The sequence below is a fragment of the Amphichorda felina genome, assembly GCF_050947745.1.
Source record: "Amphichorda felina strain 45539 chromosome Unknown scaffold_8, whole genome shotgun sequence".
NCBI lineage: Eukaryota > Fungi > Ascomycota > Sordariomycetes > Hypocreales > Bionectriaceae > Amphichorda > Amphichorda felina.
Window position 1 is genome coordinate 747,272 of NW_028145042.1, and position 19,099 is coordinate 766,370.

The window sequence follows — 19,099 nt, forward strand, 5'->3', positions numbered from 1 at the left end:
CTATGGATTGTAAGAAAAAGCGATGTACTCGAATGGACAAGGATAAACTGTTATGGGATGAATGTGAAAAAGAAAAAGAGGAGTTCCAGGAATTGTTTTTGGGTAAACCATATATGTGTCGCTCCATCGCCATCTTCGTTGAAAAAGCATCGGCCGGGGAAATTTGAGGAGATTCATAGACAGGTGGCAGGCGGGTTTAAGATTGCCTGGCGTGTAGATGTCGCTGACGGTAAGTCAGCTTGCCCCAAAGTACCAAAGAAGAGTATACAGCTGCATCGGGTTCTTATAACGAGCGAAGCTAACTAGGGGTAAGACGGTACACCATGGCCATACGAGAATATCTGATATGAGGTCGCAACGATGCAGTATTTCAAGGCCAACACAAAAGATTCCTGTTCCAGAAGTCTACCGTTACGGCACAGTGGAAGAGAATCCCACAGGCCCAGGTCCCCTCATGATTATTGAGTTGGGGGGGGGGGGTAATGGGAATGGATGACTGATTTTTTGAGCCGCATTTTTGAGCGTTCCACAAGATTCTTGAGGAAGAAGAGAGAAGTATGGCACAGTCTTCGGATACCAGCACTGCGATACAGCAGTTGAAGCTGGAAGACAGTAATAACAGATTATCGGTGCGGATGAAGAAGAGCTGGGAGGACAAGACATAGCTGCTCTTGCTTGGCATTACGGAGTAGCTGGCTTCTCGATAATATCTTTTGGAATTGGCCCGACGATATGCTCTTTGAACTACTTAACGAAACAGGTGGGTGCCATTCCAGGATTCACCTTCTGACATCGGCACAACGCGAGGCAATGGAGCCATTTGTGTAGAAAAAAGTTGGAAGACCATAGGGATCGAAAATTAGCGGTACGAAATGAGGATGACATGAGACTTCAACTAGCTAGGGTGCTTTTATAAACTAATATTTCTAGCCTCCGCATACTGACTTGTCTCATCACGCTGACCAGGTCAGCCTTTCAACCGACCACAGTTCATTCGCTCGAGGAGATTGATGGCAAGAAGAGCTGGCTTTTGTATTACATCAGTCCTCTAAATAATTCCAAAGCCAACCGCACCGGGTTTTCACCATACCCCAATCGGGGCTCCCAACTCCGTGACGCCAATGCCATGCAACCTACCAGGTGGCTTGCATACCGACCGAGTCTCCTTCGTCTCGCATCATGAACTCTGACATTGAAGCAGCGGCCCTCACCGGGCCGTGCTGTGTGTTCCATCCACTCCATGTCTCGCTGCCCCCTAGTTGTAGGTGCGCGACAGGTTGCGCAGGTACCAGTCCACGAGCTTCCTGCCAACCTTGGCCTCCGAGATGTGGATGAGATCCTATTGTATCGTTAGTTAACTGTTCATGAGAGGACACGGATGTGTGTATAATATGTGAACTTACCCCTTGCAGAGCGTAGTCAAGGTCGCTGACGTTGACCAGCTCGCCCTCCAGGAGACCCTGGTCCTGCCACCGCAGCTGCTTCGTCCGCTGCTTGGTGACCAGGAGCCAGGCGCGCAGCTCATCGGGGGAAACCTCGAGGAAGCCCGCAAGCTTCTTGAGGTCCATGGTGGTGTAGAGTCTCAGGTAGGACTTGATGGTGGGGCTCCACATGTTGGTCTTGACCTCGTCCATGAAGACGGCGAGGTGGTGCTCGACCGGGTCGACGTTGGCCTCGGGGTTCTCAAAGTCCGGAGGCACGGGGGAGATGAACTTGGGGCACGCAGTGCGGAAGAGCTCCTCGAAGATGGGGAGGGACTCGGGGCCACCACGCTGCAGCTTGAGCAGCTGGTCGCCGTACTTCTCGCGCAGGGCGCTGTGGATGGTGTCGTCGAGACGAGTGGGCTGGAAGGCGACGCAGATGGCGATGAGGGCGTACATCTGCTCGTTCTTCTTGGTGATGGAGTCGTACTGCGCGTTCTTCTGGAAGTTCTTGGTGCGCGAGACGTAGATGAGGATGTGGCTGAACATGCGGATGGCATCGGCGTAGCGGTGCATCATCATGTAGGAGAAACCCACGTAGTAGTAGGTGGTGAAGTGAGCAGCCATGACACGGGCAAACATGGCCTTCTTGTTGAGCTCGATATCATCGAGCGTCTTGAGGGCGAGGCTGAAGTCTCCCAGAAGGCAGTGCACGCGCAGGAGCCCAATGATGGAGAAGTAACCCAGCATCTTGTACAGGTTCTTGGATCCATACTCGCCGGCGACGGCCATGGGATCCTCGCCACGCTTCATGGCTCCGAGCTGCTCAGTGATCTGCGACCGCTGGATGAGCGAATACAGCACATTGAGCACACTGTAGCAGCCCCAGGTGTTGGGGTTGTCCTTGAGGATCTGGATCTCCTCCTCGTTCGACGCTTGCCTCGCAATCCGCGATCGGTACGACGAAAATGAGTTGAACTGGTAGATGAACTCATCGATCACATCCCAAGCCCAGTAGTACTACGAGCTCCAGTCAGCAAATTTTTTTAATTTATTTTTTCACGCGCAATCAAACGGTCCGGGCAACGCACAGAAGGAGGCTCGAGGTCAACGGGACCCTCCGAGTTGAGGATAAAGTGGAACAAGCTGCAGTACGAGTCGTAGCTCTGGAACTTGACCTCGAGAGGCGCGGAGAAGTCGAGCGGCTGGGCAGCCTGGACGAGGCGGGCCTGAATATCGTCGGGCTGCTGGGCCATGTTGAGGGAGTTGGTCTGGCTCAGCTCCTCGCCGTCCTCGTACTGGACATGCTCCTTGTACTCGGCGACAAGGGCCTCCTCCTCGACATCGCTGTCATCGTCAATGGCGCGGGCCGGGGCCACACCGTTCTGGTAGGTCGCCATCGTCGTCGTTGGTCGTCTGCCGGTGATGGGGTTGATGGCGGAGCTGGCAGGGTGAGGGGCAGCCGAAATTTTGCTCTGGCTGAGGGGGGCTTGTCGACGCTCTCACGAATTTTCGTGATCCTTAGGGCTTGCGGGTAGAAGGTGGGGCGCCACTCCGGATACAGGGATAGATATGCCTGTATCGGAAGAATCGGTAGAGGGGCGAGATGGTGCGCGAAGCGGGGCAGTAGCGAGTTGATGGAGGGGCAGCAGAAAGAAATCATCGACATTGCCTTCTAGGGACAGACAGGACCAGGAGGATTCGAGATATCAAAGTTACCCTCCGCTATACTCATTGAAACTCCTGCCTGCACAGTCCTGCACAAGCGTCCATCTCCGTATCTGCTTGCCCCCCATTGCCACACAGACCCACATCTAGCTCTTTGGAGGCTCTGGAGGGAGCGACAGCTTTCACTACCCGGGATTAGTCACACGATGAGCAACAACTTGGCACGCCATCGTCATTCTGAGTTATTCTGAGTGAGAACTTCAATCTGCAGGGAAAAGTCTAGTGTCTTCAAGGTCACAGATCTTCTCCTTCTTATTGAAGCGTAGCCGATTTTATTATTCACGGTTCCCCAGTGCATTATCAAACCAGTTGAGAGAACAAGGTTCTCCCGCCGTCCAGCAAGATGCCTGTCGTCACACCAGAAAAACTAGCCAACCTGCAAAGGCAGTGTCAAGATATCCGCAATGTAAGAAAACACGCATTCACGGGTGGTTAGTTTTACTAACCGTCGGTAGATTTGCATTCTGGCCCACGTTGATCATGGCAAAACGTCTCTCACTGATGCCCTGCTTGCCACCAACGGCATCATCTCGCCCAAGCTGGCAGGCAAGATCCGCTACCTAGATTCGAGGCCCGATGAGCAAATACGAGGCATCACTATGGAGTCTTCGGCCATCTCACTCTACTTTTCCATGCTCCGGAGATCCGCCGCTGAGGCCGACCCTGAGCAGAAGGAGTATCTCATCAACCTCATCGACTCCCCCGGCCATATCGACTTCAGCAGCGAGGTGTCCGTCGCTTCGAGATTGTGCGATGGCGCCGTCGTCTTGGTGGATGCCGTTGAAGGAGTATGCAGTCAGACTGTGACGGTCCTGCGCCAAACGTGGACTGAGAAGCTTAAGCCCTTGCTTGTCATCAACAAAATGGACCGTCTGGTCACCGAGCTCAAGATGAGCCCCGCAGAGGCTTTCGTCCATCTGAGCAAGCTTCTCGAGCAGGTAAACGCAGTTCTTGGAAGTTTCTTCCAGGGAGAGCGTATGGAGGAAGATCTCAACTGGAGAGAGAAGATGGAGGAGCGAATCAGTGCCGCCGCAGCTGCCAAGGAATCAGCCATCGCGGACCAGGTCAGCGACGGTGGCGATATCCAGTGGGAGGAACGTGATGATGAAGAGCTCTATTTTGCGCCCGAGAGGAACAATGTCATCTTCAGCAGCGCTGTGGATGGCTGGGCGTTCACATGTCGGCAATTCGCCAGCTTATACGAGAAGAAGCTGGGCATCAAGCGAGGTGCCATGGAAAAAGTTCTTTGGGGTAACTTCTACCTGGATCCCAAGACTAAGAAGGTCCTGGGCCCGAAGCACTTGAAGGGTCGGAATCTCAAGCCGATGTTTGTGCAACTAGTTCTAGAGCCGATTTGGACCGTGTACCAAGCTACAACTGGTGGCGATAACGGCAAGGGGGATCCAGCTCTACTGGAAAAGGTCACCAAATCCCTTAACATTAGCATAGCACCTCACATCATCCGAGCTCGAGACCCCCGGTTGCTCATGACTACCGTTTTCGCTTCGTGGTTGCCACTATCAACGGCCGTTTTGGTATCCGTTGTCGAAAGCCTTCCTGCGCCTCCCAAGGCTCAAGCGGAGCGGTTACCCGATCTCCTTAAGGAATCTCCAGGATCGGAATCGATCGATGAGAGTATCAAGGATGCCATGATATCTTTCAAGGACGGACCATCTGATCCAGTGGTGGCATATGTTAGCAAAATGGTGTCCGTGCCAGCAAGTGAGCTACCCGAGAACAAGCGTCGACCGGGGCAGATGAGCGGAGTGGAAGCGAGAGATCTAGCCAGGAAAAAGCGAGCCGAGGCCGCGAGAGCACAGGGCGCGAATGACGATGGCGGCGTGGATATTATGACGGAAGCTCTGGACAATGTCGACATTGACTCTATCGTACCCGAGATGGAGGAGAAGGGCCACGATCCCGAGCACCTCATAGGGTTCGCGAGAATCTACTCGGGGAACCTGTCGGTGGGAGATAAGCTCTATGTAATCCCGCCGAAATGGTCACCCGCACACCCGAACGCCGATCCCAAACCACAAGAAGTCACCGTCACAGCTCTCTACATGCTCATGGGCAGGAACCTCGAGTCTCTGCCCTCTGTTCCCGCAGGCGTGGTATTCGGAATAGGAGGCCTGGAGGGCAAGATATTGAAGTCAGGCACCCTGTGCAGCCGCCTCGACGGCGCCGTCAACCTTGCGGGTGTCGCCATGACGGGGAAGCCTATCGTCCGCGTTGCTCTTGAGCCGGTGAACCCGCTGGACCTAGACAAGATGATTGAAGGTCTGCGTCTGCTTGTGCAGAGCGACCCCTGCGCCGAGTATGAGCAGTTTGGTAGTGGCGAACACGTCTTGCTGACTGCCGGCGAGCTGCACCTGGAGAGATGTCTGACGGACCTGAGGGAGCGGTTTGCCCACTGCGAGATCCAGGCGGGTGCTCCCATTGTCCCCTACCGCGAGACCATCGTCCGAGCAGAGGAGATGCGGCCGCCTGCCAACCGAGAGCTAGGCCGCGGTGCCGCCGTTGGCGTCACCAGCTCCAAGCAAGTCACCATATCCCTTCGTGTTGTTCCTCTGTCGGCGGAAGCGACGGAATTCCTTGTCAAGAATTCCGACTCGATCAAGCAGCTGTACGCCGATCGCAAGTCAGAAGAAGAGGAGGAAAGTGATGAAGAGGAAGAGCAAGGCAGGATTGTTGCCGACACAGACTTGGCTGTTGGGAACGCTCTATCCATCGAGGAACTCAAGTCGCAGCTTAAGAAGCATCTAGAAAGCGGCAAGGGTCGCGAGGTGTGGAAGAACCAGGTCGACAACATTGCCGCCTTTGGACCTCGACGCACAGGGCCGAATCTACTGGTTGACGCCACCAAGGATGGAATCCTCCCCAAAATCTTTGCTGGCGAGGAGGAGAAGTCCTCGGCACCCAAGGCCGGAGAGGCGCTGCACCCCAGCCACTTCTCCGACAAGATCAACTACGCCTTCCAGCTCGCAACGGCGCAAGGACCGCTGTGCAACGAGCCCATTGAGGGCATCGCTGTGTTCATCGAGGATGTCTCGCTAAATCTCGACGATGACTACTCGTCCGCTCGCGATAAGGTTGGCCGCCTCACCGGCGAGATCATCAAGACGTTCCAGGCCTCAGTGCGCTCTGGCTTCCTCGACTGGTCCCCACGCATCATGCTGGCCATGTACAGGGTCGAGATCCAGGCGTCCACCGAGGTCCTCGGCCGCGTCTACGACGTCCTCACCCGCCGCCGCGGCCGAGTCGTGGCCGAGACCATGAAGGAGGGCACCCCCTTCTTCACCATCCAGGCCCTCCTCCCCGTGGCCGAGAGCTTCGGCTTCGCCGACGAGATGCGAAAGCGCACGAGCGGCGCCGCGCAGCCGCAGCTCATCTTCTCCGGCTTCGAGATCCTGGACGAGGACCCCTTCTGGGTGCCGTTCACCGAGGACGATCTCGAGGATTTGGGCGAGCTGGCGGACAAGGAGAATGTCGCCAAGAGGTACATGGACGGCGTGAGGAGGAAGAAGGGCCTGCTCGTGGAGGGAAGAAATGTGGCCACAGACGCAGAGAAGCAAAAGACGTTGAAGCGATAGTAGTTATTATAGTTAGACCTCTGCACATTCATGCGTATATTCCAAATCTTGCTCATCCACGTTCCAAACTACCCCGATTTTGATCCCAAGTACACATGAACCTCGAAACACCCCGTATATACCACTGTCATCTTAACCACGCCGACATTATTACTCCTATTCCGATAATAGGATCTCCTATCGCCTTCCACATCTTCTTACATTTTTTTTCCATGAGCAAATTCGCTCAGCCCGCCTGATACATAGCAAGGGCCTTGACATGCGGGTTGACCATGGACAGGTTGAATGGCGTGACATGCAAGTCCTTGTCCGTGACGGCCAGGAAGACTGTCCCGTTGACGGCCGGGTCGCCCTCAAAGGTGGACATGTTGGGCTGGAACGTGTACGCCGAGTTGTTCCCCATGCCCTGCAGCGGCGTGTAGGTGGCGTTGAGCTGGTTGACCCAGAGGGCAAACTTGGGGTTGCCGGCCGTCGTGTTGGTCACGTAGCTGTTGTTGGGGCCGATCTTCTGGCCCTTCTCATCCCAGCGGAGGAAGACCTGCCTTCCGGGGTAGCTCAGGGGGTTCGTGCGGTTCTGCGAGATGGCCGCAGCGCAGTCCTCGCCGGCCGTGGCGTTGATGCACGACTGGGACTTGGTGATGTTGGCTGTGCTGAGGGAGTTGGCGTAGCCGCCCGTGGTCTCGTTGAACACGTTGGACCCGTTGATGCGCGCCGGGTTAGGCTGGTTGAGGATGTGGAGCGCGGGGAAGTTCTGCCAGACGAGGCGCGTCTGGTCAGCCGGGCAGGAGGCGATGTAGGGGGCCAGCAGGGTCCAGGCCCAGGACTGCGGGATGCCGACCTCGAACCAGACGGGCATGGGGAACAGGCCCTCGAACTGGCGGAAGATCATCTGCTGGCGCGCCTCGGTGGAGATGCTCTGCAGGAGGAGCTGGGCGGCGGCGCGCGAGTCCAGGTGGTTGAGGAAGCCGTAGACGCCCGACTCACCCCAGCGTGTGAGCTTCTGGCTGAAGTCGATGTACTCGGTGAGGTTCTTGACGGGGTAGTGGTAGGTGCACGGCTTGGGGGCCGCGGCGCCCAGCATGTTGGAGAGGAGAGTCGCGTGTCCCATCTCCTGCTCGGCCATGAACTCCAAGAGGTACCTTTCGTTAGCGGTGATACCGAGGCGCTCAAAGTCCTCGACGGAGTACTCGGCCAGACCGTAGCGGAAGAGGTCCAGCTCGGCGTATTCCTGGTACAGAGCCAGGGCGAGAGACTGGTAGTCAAAGTCGCTCATGGGTCGATAGACGGGCTCTGAGCCATTGGTCCCCAAGCCTCCATTGGGGGTATATGGGGCAGGCATGTCCTTGTGAAGGCGACCATCGGCGGGATATTTGGTGGCATTGGGAAGCGGGGGTCCTGCCTTGATCGACGGGGCCAGGACACTGGTTGAGAGTGCCCCCGTCGTCGTTGCCGAACCAGTGAAGCTCCCATGGGATGAGATGTACGACTCGGACACAACCGTGGCGGTGGTTGTGGGCGGCGTCGTCAAGGTCGTGGTCGGGAGGGACACAAACGGAACGGCAAGCGACTGGCCGACCAAGGCCAGCATCACGGCTCGGTATCGCATACTGTTGGAGAGGTCCTGGCTTGCCATAGCTTTCACTTGCGGGTTTGTCCGTCCTGGATGCTGTATTGTCGGTTCCACGTTACGGAGCAGGCGGACTACTTGCGGATATCAGTATATATGGGCGGCAAGCTCTAGATGGATGACGAGACCACTCCAGCGCTGGATAATGCGTCCGTCTTACGCCATAACTACATCTTGACACTCTACCCGGCGCTCCGGGACTGCCACAGCTTGCGGTCTGGTCGCTGTACTCTGACCCAAGGAGGGCCGCGTACGTCCGATGGAGGAGGTGCTCTAGGTTTTCTGAGAGTATCTAGCGTGACACCACTCGGTGCAAGGTTGACGCAGTGTCAGGGAAAACACCCGTTGCGCAGCTGCCATTTGATGACAATGAACGTCCTCATAGAGCTTTCTACGGCGGGAGGCGGCTCTCCGGGGCTCCGGAAGCTAGGTAGCAGCGATGTGATAATGTGCGGCTCCTTGTTGGCTCCGAAATTCCCGAAGTCGTCGATGTAATCCCTCCATCCACTAGGCGAACGGTACTGGGCAGCGCAAAGTTTCGCGGGGGGCCGTACTAGAAAAGTCAATGGTAGAAGGTTACGTAGGAGTAGACAAACGAAACGCAGCCTTAGTGGTTCTTGTGCAGATAGCAATCATTGACTGCTGTTATGTGCATGAGCAACGGTGGACGGGACCCGCTAACGGCAACGTCGGCCTCAGATCTAGGGGTCCTGGGTTGCTGCGACTGGCATGGAGGACCCTCCAACGGTAGATTGAAGCATGTTGCCACAGATTACGCTGGAATCCGATGCTTCGGTGAGGTTTCGGTGAAACTGGGAACACTGTGATAGACGTGGCGATGTGGTAGGTGGCGTCTTGTCCATTCCAAGTGATTTCAAGTGGGAGGGAGGAGGATGCGAATTGCTGGAGTTGTCGATGGATGCCTTGCTCTCGAGGCAGATCCTCGGTTGCTGCGCCAATCCACAACGGGCAAACCAAACAAACCTCCTCACTCTCCTCTCACTTACTCCTCACTTACCTACCCTAAACCACCATGATCAACCAGCATGGCTGGCTGATACAACAACGGCCTTCCCTCCTGTATACTCATACAGGTCTCGGATGAGTAGTATTACAAGCCCTTCTCATGGGAACCTCTGCAACTTCCGGCCAGAGAATGAATTGCCCATAAGAAATCGAATCTACCCATGTACTCACAACTCTGTCCAACGTACGTAGAACCGACGCCCACGAGAAGCGACCCCAGATTTGACTAGCACACTCCTGTCGCATCTGCTGTTTGTCTTCGCCATGGTACCGGATGCAGTTCAGATCAAACAGTGGCATGAGCAACTCACGAGACCCTCGGTGCATAAGGTTCTTGATTAATTGTCTCGGCTACTACTACTGACATGGGACCCCTTGCCTAGTCAGCCTCACAGCCGTTGCATCACGTCCTCTGAAACCGCAAAGTAGAAGAAGCATACATACTCATAGGGAAATCTGATCCGGATCGGATGCACCGTGACGTGCGCTGACGCGAACGAAGGGCACGACACTCTTGGCATTTATGCCGGCCATTCTTGATCAAGTATACGAGTACCCAAGGACGACTAGCTGCATTATGGTCCTTCCCCAGAGTCGTGATCATCCCGAACCCTCCCGACATGAAGAGGCCTCATGTTCGCTCTCGTCTTGTTTCATCCCCAACTCGGCCTGCCAAATGTTTCACGTGAAAAACGACTGCGTGCATGAGATGCCCTTGAAACATTGAAACATTGAAACACCGACAACGCCACCATCGCGCAGGGCATTGCGGCATGAGATACGGATACTCATCTATGGACTGATGCAACTATCACGATGGCCAGCCCGGTTCTGCAAGTATCCCCAGCAAGGACGATGAATCCCCCAGTGTCGGACGCCAGCAACAGAGACGTGCACTGATGCACATATGCACGTGTCCATATTGGGCAGTGGAACGGCAGCTCCCCGACGACGGATCGAAGCCCTGCACATGCATGCCATCAAGCCGCCCTCCCGCCCTCGAGCGGGGCAACGCGGAGCGGAACCGAGCCTCTCTCTCTCTACACCGTATTACCTCACACAACACCTCTGGGTCGTTCGTGCACTTTCGGGTCCTGAGAGGCGAGCACCGTCTACAAGTCTGCAAGTCCGTGGGGCAAAATGCTCTGGCTGGGCCTCGCCAGATAGAAGCGCGAGAGCGCCTTCCGGCAACCGGAGAGCTGTCCGTATTGTTCACGACGGGCTCACCTGGTTTCCTATTCACGCAGCTGCAACAGGCCGACAGCCTCATCATCGCCACCACCCCATCATGCACCGCTGGCCAGAGCTATCCCGCCCATCCCCGTCCTGCCACAGAGACGATGCCTGCTGCTGGTAGAGGAGCGCGGTCAATGACCAAGAGTGATATCGCTCAGGGTAAGCTGCGAAAGACTCAACCCCCAACCCCCAAGGAAGCCTAGGAAAACACCTCTCGCTGACAATACAATCCCAACAACCCAGGCCTCTCCCTGCTCGACTCCTTCATCGGGCAGACCGAGATGCTCATGGGCGTCGCCCCGATCCGCTTCATCACCGTCGGCGGCATGCTGTCAGTCTCGCTGTTCGAGAACCGCTCGACCACCAAGGACATTGACTTTTTGCTGGACCCCAGCGTGGACGCCGTGCAGGAGTACCGCGACGAGGTGCTGCACATGATCCGCCTCGTCGGCGAGACGCTGGCCTTTAACGAGGACTGGATGAACGACGAGCTGCGCATCTTTGTCCGCCGCGCCGGCCGCCTCAGCCTGTTCCTGCGCTCCGTCGAGCAGGGGCTCGTCGCCCACCGGGGCCGCAACCTCGTCGTGTACGCCGCGCGCCTCGACTTTGCCCTCGAGCGCAAGCTGCGCCGCCTGGGCGAGGACCTCGGCAGGGCGCGCGACCCGGACCTGTCGGACGCGGTGACGCTGGTGCACCGCCTCAAGGCCGGCGGACACCCGCTCAGCTGGGCGTACGTCCGGGCGCTGGACGATAACGAGTTTGGGCTGCTGGTCGGGGACAGGGGCATCGATGCCACGGCCCGGGAGTACATCAACGTGTACGGCTCACAGGGGATCGTCGAGACGCAGTGGGACGAAGAGGCCAAGCGCTACCGGTACAAGGGTCTGGAGGGAGAGTGGGTGCACATGTAATTTTTACTGCTACGCTACGTACTGGTAGCAAAAGGTGGAACGGCGTTCCTCGGGGGGTGTGGTGTCAGACCGTTCTTAGAGCAGCGGTCGTAGCCTTAATATTCCGCTTATCAAAGAGGGGGTGCGAGCTAGCGTCATGGGGATCGGAGTATTTGTGCAGGATGAGCCTCTCCGGCAGCACAGGGGCTGATTCAGTCCACACGGGGTTGTGGTAGGCCACGTAGTCAGCGGGCCCGCCGTCATCGTCACCCTCCTCCTCGACGTGCCTCCCGTCACGCCGCAGTCCCAGGCTGAGCCGCCAATTAAACGAGTCAACCAGGGCCTCCGCCAGGGACGCGAGGACGGCCAGCTCCTCGGGATCGGTGCAGCCGTCCTCGCGGGGGTCACGGATGAGCCCCGGGTCCCAGCCGGGCTGCCTCTTCCAGAAGTACTCCGTCTCGTAGCCGACGAGGGGCTCGTCATAGGCGGAGAAAGCCTCGTACAGCCGGTAGAAGGAGCGCTGCATCGTGTCCCGCCACCGCCAGATGGGGAGGAGGCGTAGTTCGAAGATGTCGAGGTGGTGCTCGTCCATGTACACCTCGGGGTCGTACGCCGCGATGCGGCTCGGCGGCGGCGGCAGGTGGCATGGGAAGTGACGGGGAACCCTCAGATACAGGCCGATGAGGCGTAGGTAAGGGTGGCGGCTGATTTTGGAGAGGATCATGAGCGAGTATCGCAGCTTGAGGGGCGACGACCAGGCCCAGAGCCGGAAGCGGAGGCGGCGCCACCTCCTGGTCAGGTCTTCGGTCCAACCTGAGAGCATCATCTCACGATGGACCGAATTGGTCAAATGAACGAGAGGGTTTGTAAAGGCATGGATGGGTCTGGGGGTTTTATGTACGGCCCCAAAATGCTGGTCCCATGAAAGATTGGCTGACGAGCTACGTACCCGGTACTACCTGAGATGAGGGAGGTAGGGAGGAGATGACACTATCGGGGCAGTAGTCTAGGTAGGTAGTAAACAATATTCATTTATCGTGAAGAACGCCTCGCACAGCACAGACCCAAATATTCAAGACAAGCACCAAAAGCAGACCTCCAGGGTCATCGTACAGCGTCCCCCTCTTTCTAATCTCCTTGCAGTTGGATCTGCGGGTATGAACAACGTCATAACAGTAATATCTGGCCCTTACTGAGGTGCCCTGGTCACCGCAGCTTACTGCCCTGAAGCCTGCAAGCCTGCCTTGGCCAGCTAGTAATAGTCCTCAGAGTCTATTGCGGTGGGTCTAGCCAGGATCCATCCAATATTGGGAGCCCAACGCTATCGGCAAGGCCTCACTGGACGGGGGGACCCAGCGGCTCCCCAGTCATTGACGAGCCAGTCGCTTGGGGGGGAGGAGGCTTCTTCCCGTTTAAGAGCGCGATGACGGGACGGGCGCCCGCGTCAAACCGTCACGTGCTGGACGAGGTCTGGGAAGGTGTCTGCCCACGGGGACCCCAGCCTCCAGTTGCGGAGGTCGCCGGCGAAGGCCTCGAAGTTTGGATTCAACGTCACCTCACTGCGCGTCTTCTTCAGGAGCAGGGGCTCGCTGGCGGGCCACAGCAGGCGCAGCGACTTCATGTACAGGGCGACCGAGTGGCGCGTGTCGCGGTACTGGTGCAGGCAGAGGTAGTCGCGCATGGCGGGCCACGGGATGTAGTCGATGCAGATGGGGTGCACGTAGGCGCGCTGGACCTTGGTGAGTCGTAACCACACGGGGACGTCCTCGAGGGACTCGGCATCGGGGTGCAGACGCCACTAGGCTGGAGGTTAGGGAGACAAGTGCTTGGAGGGCAAAAAAAGAAAAAAAAAGATGAAAAAGGGGAGGGCAGTGACCTACGCGCAGCAGGCGGTACGAGACGAAGAACAGGCCGAATAATGTCTCGACGTCGGCCGTCTCAAAGTGCCGTAGCACGGATCCGATGAAGAAGATGACGGGATTGTCGTCGGTGGAATTGAGCGTCATGTTGGCGACGGTGGGGTTGCGCGGTAGCAGCTCCGGGGCAGCGGAGTGCTGGGTCAGCGAAATGGCCACATGGGCCTGGTAGAGGATGGCGAAGCTGGCATACTCGAGACACTGCGACGGGTGCTGATGCTCAACTCCACAGCGACAGTCTACGGCGCCGAGGAGCTGGGGAGGGAGACTGCCAGCGGTGGTAGGTTTCTCGTTGAGGTCTAGGATAGGCAGATGGCGCGTGTCGAATGGCGTGGGCAGGATATTGTTATTTGAAGACTGGAGGCCCCGGGTTAGAGAGCCGTCGATTGCTCCGGGAAGAAGTCCACGGAAGGCATCGGTACGTACACTGTGGTCGGTGGCGGTGGACTGGGCGTTGGTCTGCTGCTGCTGTTGTTGTTGCTGGTGGTGCTGGTGGTGCTGCTGCTGCTGGGGGATGGAGGGATAGAAGAGGCCTGCTGCTGTGCCGGTCGAGGACATGGTCGGGGGCTCCCGGAGGTGCCGGAGCTGCTCCTGCATGAGCTGGGTGAGCTCGTCGACGCTGGAGCGCAGCAACGACAGCTCCCTCTCGATGTTCTCCATGCGGCGCTTGTTCTCATCGCGGTTGGCCTTGTGCTTCAGGCGGTCGACCCGCCTCTTCTGGTCCATCTGGGCATCGCTGCGCGCGGGACGGGCTGCGGGAGTCGACATGACGGGCTGGGGAGGGGCTTGGGGAGGGAGGGGCTGGTGGTCCTGGTCAGTTGGTGGAAAGCGGGCTTCTGGCAGACCTGGACAGTTTGCTGGAGATGCGTGGGCCCAGATTCGTGTGCGTGTCGACGTCGACACCCTTATTATATACCTGCGCGGGTCCTTGGGAATTGGCCGGGACGAGCCCACCCCAATGCCCCAATGCGGGGAGAAGCACACCACCAGACCACCTCCACAGCCGTCCTGGGCCACCAACCGCAGGTGGTGTGTGCTGTGTGCATGGGAGAATACGGGGAAGATGATCCCAGTCGGTCAGCCTGGAGCCTTGGACCAAGTCTTTTTCGCCAAGGCCCGGGGGGGGGAGGAGGCCCACTGTGGGAGACTGCCAGTCTGTGGCCAACTGGGAGCAGTCGATGGGCTTAACCCATGCCCCCCCATGCAGCCATGCTCACCCATGCAGGGGCTGACGCTCATCGAAGTCGTCGTCGACTCGTCAATCTCATGAATTGCCATGTGAGGACATACTCTGTTCCCAAACTTGACCAGACCGAGCCTAGTCTGGCCGCTCCGCCGTTCCCTCCCGAGAGATCGAGGGTTTTCGACATGTGGGCGGCGCTGCCAAGGCAGGGTCTGGTTTTATAAGTCGAGCGTGACGGCGTCAACTCTGCACTAGGGGTGGCGTCTGCCTGGGTCCCGTTCGACGTCGACGTCGACAAGCTCAATGATCTCCCCGAGTACCCCGACCCGTCACCCAACACCTACGCATCTTACACTAACCCTCCCCACAGGATCCCCCAGATTCTCCAGCTTTGGCATGTTGGCCTCGATCATCGGGCCACCGCCTCCATATTAGTACATAGCACTACTAGTCCTCAAACACCCGGTAATCTTCACAAGCAATTTACTCTCCCTCTCCCTCCTCCTATTCTTCTTCTTGCACCCAGCGGCCGCCCCCCCGTGTGAGCTGGCTACGGTTTCAGGTGCATGTACGAGCTACGGAAGTAGACCTGCTTTCAGAAGCTTTTCAGGAACATAGTTTTTATTCTTGAACCCCCCCGGACATGAGGCTTTCAAAGACTGATGATCTCCCCACGGCCATGACTACTTACACGACTCTCGCCACCCTCCCCGACAGCTTCACCCTCATGCCCTGACGACAAAGGAGCCTGACATAGCCTGACATCATAGAGCAACTTGCTGCTCTACAAACAAAGACATAATGCTCGCAACACAGCGGCAAACCCACATGATGTCTCCTGGCAGCTCGCCGGGAGATGACCAGTTTTCTCACTTTGGCTGTAAGTTGGATCTCTTGTTGATTCGGACTCAGGAATCATACCATACCTACTACCTGCCTACCTATACGCGGCATTCTACCTGAGCGGCAACACTGACCATACCTGTCCACAGATTGGAGCCAGCCACCCACGATCAACTCCCCCGAGGCTCCATCAGACATTTCTTCCTGCACCGAGATTGACTCTAGCTCATTCCGTTTCTTCTGTGATATGACTCCCGATCAGTACAATGTCGCCTCGTTTGGGAAGGGGACCCATTTTGACAACAATTCATGGAATCCGGCACCGCAGTTTACCGGCACACCGGCGGCATGGAAGCACCCAGCTGGTTACTTCTTCCCGGAGGCGATCCCAGGATACCCCAATGATACCATGGATACCATGGACTTTCCCGGGCAACTCCCGTGGACGCCCATGGAGTCCCTTCAACCGGCCCCTACCCACACCCGGGAGCCCTACCAGCATCACCATTACCTGCCCGAAGCAGCGGCCAAGCTGCTGAACAATAGGCAACACCTACGGAATAATGCCACGCGTGGTCCCTCGCAGGAGAAGCCCCGGAGGGCCTCTGACTTCTCCCTGCCACAGCCGGCCGTAGGCCCGCCCATGGGCCAGGTCCGGCATCAGGCCCTGGAGGAGTTCCTGACTGGCATGTGGAGCGACAGCAGCCGCAACTCCAAAGGCACGGCCCCCAAGAAGGAGGCCAACCCTTTGTCAACAACTATCACAGCCACCACCACAGAAACAACAACCGACTTCCAGTGGGGATCAGACTCCAACTTTAGCACCACCGGGGGCTACACGCGGGATGCCAGCAAGGACACCATCGAGCTCATGGAAAAGGAGAAGCCTGCCTTCCCCAGCTTCCTCGAGGTCAGCGAGACCCCGGCGGGCACCCGACCCGGCAGCTCACTGCCCCTACACGCGCCGTGGCCCAAACACCCCCGCCGGTGGACCCAGCCAGTCCTGCCAAAGGCGTGGATGGAGGTTGACACCGACCTTGACACATCGCCACAGAAGAGGAGGAAGACTGGCACCGACGGGGCCAGCAGCAAGGAGTCAGGCAAAGGCAACAGCAGCAGCAGCAGCAGCACCAGCAACAACAACAACAACAACAACAGCAACAGCAACAACAGCAACAGCAACAACAGCAAAAGCACAGCCAAGACACCAAGGCGAAGACGGCCCAAGGCCCCAGGAGCCGCCTACCCAACACCACCGCGTACCGAGGGCTCCTCCTCCTCCCGGGCGGGCTCCAAGAAGCACAGCAAGGCGGCCGCGGGGGCCGTGAGCAGGCCGCGGCCGGTGCGCGAGGGCCTGACGGAGGCGCAGAAGCGCGAGAACCACATCCGCAGCGAGCACAAGCGGCGCAAGCTGATCAAGGACGGCTTCGACGACATGTGCGTGCTGGTTCCGGGGTTACGGGCCGGCGAGTTCAGCAAGAGCAGCATGCTCACCATTGCGGCCAAGTGGCTGCAGGAGCTGCTGGCCGGGAACGAGGACCTCAAGGAGCAGCTGGCCGACCTCGAGGGGGCGTGATGAGAAAGGGCTACCGCCCACCCCCTAACAGGGAGGATGTGTATTTGTGTGTTGTATTACATAGTATATATGTGTGGGACGAGTTACATGTGTTGAGCCCGCTCGGAGTGGCCTGGAGCCACCGCCGCCTCGGGGGGAGGGCACTTGTATATGGTAACATGGATGATGGGATATGGAAATGTCTTGTAATAATTGATAACGTAGCGAGGTTTGGGAACAATCAATTGAAATGGTTAAAATTGTGAAAATTGCCCATGAGCCCAATTGCGGAGCCTATCTCCTGTCCTCGACCCCGTTTTGGCACTCGGGGCCCCTCGGAGCGCATTCAGGGTCCGGAGCCGGCCGGCGGGGTTGAAGCAAGTTAGCAACATCAAACTCGCTCATTGTTTCGCTGGCATCACCCGTCTTCGATCTCCGTCTGCTTCTAGTAACTCCCCCATCTACCGGTACTACCTTGAGCCCCCCTTCCAACCCCCTTCCCATCACCATGTCCTTCCAGTCCGAGGCCCTGGTGGCGCGCGGCCCCTTCTCCGAGGGTAAATGGGCCCTGGAGCCCGTGACGCTGCGCGACCTGGAGCCGGACGAGGTGCTGGTCGAGATGGTGGCCTCTGGCATCTGCCACACCGACATCCACTGCGGCGACACTCCCGCCGACGCCGGAGTCCCCAGCGTGTACTACCCTCGCGTGCTGGGCCACGAGGGCTCGGGCTACGTCGTGCGAACCGGCAGCGCCGTGTCCAAGGTGCAGGCCGGAGACGCCGTGCTGCTGTCCTTCTCGTACTGCGGCGACTGCCACGTGTGCCGCACGGGACCGCGCTCGCACTGCGTCAACTTCTTCGACATCAACTTCATGGGCCAGCCCGTCTTCGAGGGCGGCATCGGCGGCCGCTTCTTCGGCCAGTCCAGCCTGGCGCGCCACTCGGTCGTCAGCGACAGGTCGGTCGTCAACGTCGCGCGGCTGGGCCTCACGAGGGACGACCTGCGGCTGCTGGCGCCCCTGGGGTGCGGGTTCCAGACGGGCAGCGGCACCGTGGTCAACGTCGCGGGCGCGGGGCCGGAGGACTGCGTGGCCATAGCCGGGATGGGCGGCGTCGGGCTGGCGGCCGTCATGGCGGCCAAGTTCCGCGGGTGCAGGGCCGTCATCGGCATCGACCGGGTCGAGTCGCGGCTGGAGCTGGCCAGGGCGCTGGGAGCGACGCACGTCATCAACACGACGGGGCTGGACATGAGTGAGGTGACGGCGCGCATCAGGGAGGCGGCCGAGGGCCTGGGCGCGACGGTCAGCATCGACACGAGCGCGTTCCCGCCGCTGGTGGCCGCGCAGGTGGATGCCACGCGGTACATGGGCAAGATCATCCAGGTGGGCACGGGGATGCCCGAGGCGAGCCTGTCGATCCACATGCAGAGCTTCATGGTCAGCGGGAAGCACTACTTCGGCGCTGTCCAGGGCCACTCCAAGACGGAGGAGTACATCCCGCAGATGGTGCAGTGGTGGAGGGACGGCATCTTCCCCGTCGAGAGGCTGGTCAAGGTCTTTGAACACAAGGAGTTTGCCAAGGCACTCGAGGCGATGAAGCGTGGCGAGGTGGTCAAGCCCATTATTGCCTGGTCGTGATGATGGCCTTTGGTATCAAGGTACCAAACAAACAGCAGGTTTTGGGTCGATATGATCATCTTCCGAGCGAGCCTCAGAAGGATAAAATGATTTCTATCCTATACGTTTCGTGTGTACGCAGTACCTGCAATATACAGCCGTGAAGAGTCATGTGCGTGCAAGTCGCACCGTACATGTCACTCGCCGTCAATCCGCACCCTCTGGGATCAGGTGAACATGTCACGACGTCCAGTGGAGCGTCACAGAAAAGAAGAAAGCAAGGCACAGCAGGGCGTAGAAGACCGATCGGTACGAACGCTCTCCGCCGCCGGGACTATGATATATGGTTGGCTTTATCACGGTACCACAGGGCGCAGAAGAACCCGATCAATACGGATCTCTAGTCAGCAAGGGACTGCTATAGTGTTATACTACTACTCCGTATATATGTACGGGATGATTATGG

General features: G+C 58.0%; 8 protein-coding genes across 8 annotated transcripts; 4 read left to right on the plus strand and 4 right to left on the minus strand.

The window, feature by feature from the left end:
* Positions 1 to 1,255: 1,255 nt before the first annotated feature.
* On the minus strand, positions 1,256 to 2,821 carry ACO1O0_007912 (translation initiation factor 3 complex subunit L; the record flags this gene model as incomplete). The annotated part of the gene is made up of 3 exons (XM_083197278.1): positions 1,256 to 1,339; positions 1,404 to 2,441; positions 2,513 to 2,821. The coding sequence occupies 3 exons, from the start codon at positions 2,819 to 2,821 to the stop codon at positions 1,256 to 1,258; spliced, it is 1,431 nt and encodes a 476-aa protein (XP_083046746.1).
* Positions 2,822 to 3,492: 671 nt separating this feature from the next.
* Positions 3,493 to 6,742, plus strand: RIA1 (GTPase RIA1; the record flags this gene model as incomplete). The annotated part of the gene is made up of 2 exons (XM_083197279.1): positions 3,493 to 3,555; positions 3,605 to 6,742. The coding sequence occupies 2 exons, from the start codon at positions 3,493 to 3,495 to the stop codon at positions 6,740 to 6,742; spliced, it is 3,201 nt and encodes a 1,066-aa protein (XP_083046747.1).
* Positions 6,743 to 6,968: 226 nt separating this feature from the next.
* Positions 6,969 to 8,375, minus strand: ACO1O0_007914 (ferritin-like domain-containing protein; the record flags this gene model as incomplete). The annotated part of the gene is made up of 1 exon (XM_083197280.1): positions 6,969 to 8,375. The coding sequence occupies one exon, from the start codon at positions 8,373 to 8,375 to the stop codon at positions 6,969 to 6,971; it is 1,407 nt and encodes a 468-aa protein (XP_083046748.1).
* A 2,360-nt stretch (positions 8,376 to 10,735) lies between these two features.
* Positions 10,736 to 11,542, plus strand: ACO1O0_007915 (uncharacterized protein; the record flags this gene model as incomplete). The annotated part of the gene is made up of 2 exons (XM_083197281.1): positions 10,736 to 10,790; positions 10,875 to 11,542. 2 exons carry the CDS (start codon positions 10,736 to 10,738, stop codon positions 11,540 to 11,542), a joined length of 723 nt encoding a protein of 240 aa, XP_083046749.1.
* A 64-nt stretch (positions 11,543 to 11,606) lies between these two features.
* Positions 11,607 to 12,347, minus strand: ACO1O0_007916 (uncharacterized protein; the record flags this gene model as incomplete). Its single annotated transcript, XM_083197282.1, has 1 exon — positions 11,607 to 12,347. One exon carries the CDS (start codon positions 12,345 to 12,347, stop codon positions 11,607 to 11,609), a length of 741 nt encoding a protein of 246 aa, XP_083046750.1.
* Positions 12,348 to 12,965: 618 nt separating this feature from the next.
* On the minus strand, positions 12,966 to 14,205 carry ACO1O0_007917 (DUF3425 domain-containing protein; the record flags this gene model as incomplete). The annotated part of the gene is made up of 2 exons (XM_083197283.1): positions 12,966 to 13,319; positions 13,402 to 14,205. 2 exons carry the CDS (start codon positions 14,203 to 14,205, stop codon positions 12,966 to 12,968), a joined length of 1,158 nt encoding a protein of 385 aa, XP_083046751.1.
* A 1,246-nt stretch (positions 14,206 to 15,451) lies between these two features.
* Positions 15,452 to 17,039, plus strand: ACO1O0_007918 (basic helix-loop-helix domain-containing protein; the record flags this gene model as incomplete). The annotated part of the gene is made up of 2 exons (XM_083197284.1): positions 15,452 to 15,500; positions 15,613 to 17,039. 2 exons carry the CDS (start codon positions 15,452 to 15,454, stop codon positions 17,037 to 17,039), a joined length of 1,476 nt encoding a protein of 491 aa, XP_083046752.1.
* Positions 17,040 to 17,526: 487 nt separating this feature from the next.
* On the plus strand, positions 17,527 to 18,654 carry ACO1O0_007919 (NAD(P)-dependent alcohol dehydrogenase; the record flags this gene model as incomplete). Its single annotated transcript, XM_083197285.1, has 1 exon — positions 17,527 to 18,654. The coding sequence occupies one exon, from the start codon at positions 17,527 to 17,529 to the stop codon at positions 18,652 to 18,654; it is 1,128 nt and encodes a 375-aa protein (XP_083046753.1).
* Positions 18,655 to 19,099: the final 445 nt, after the last annotated feature.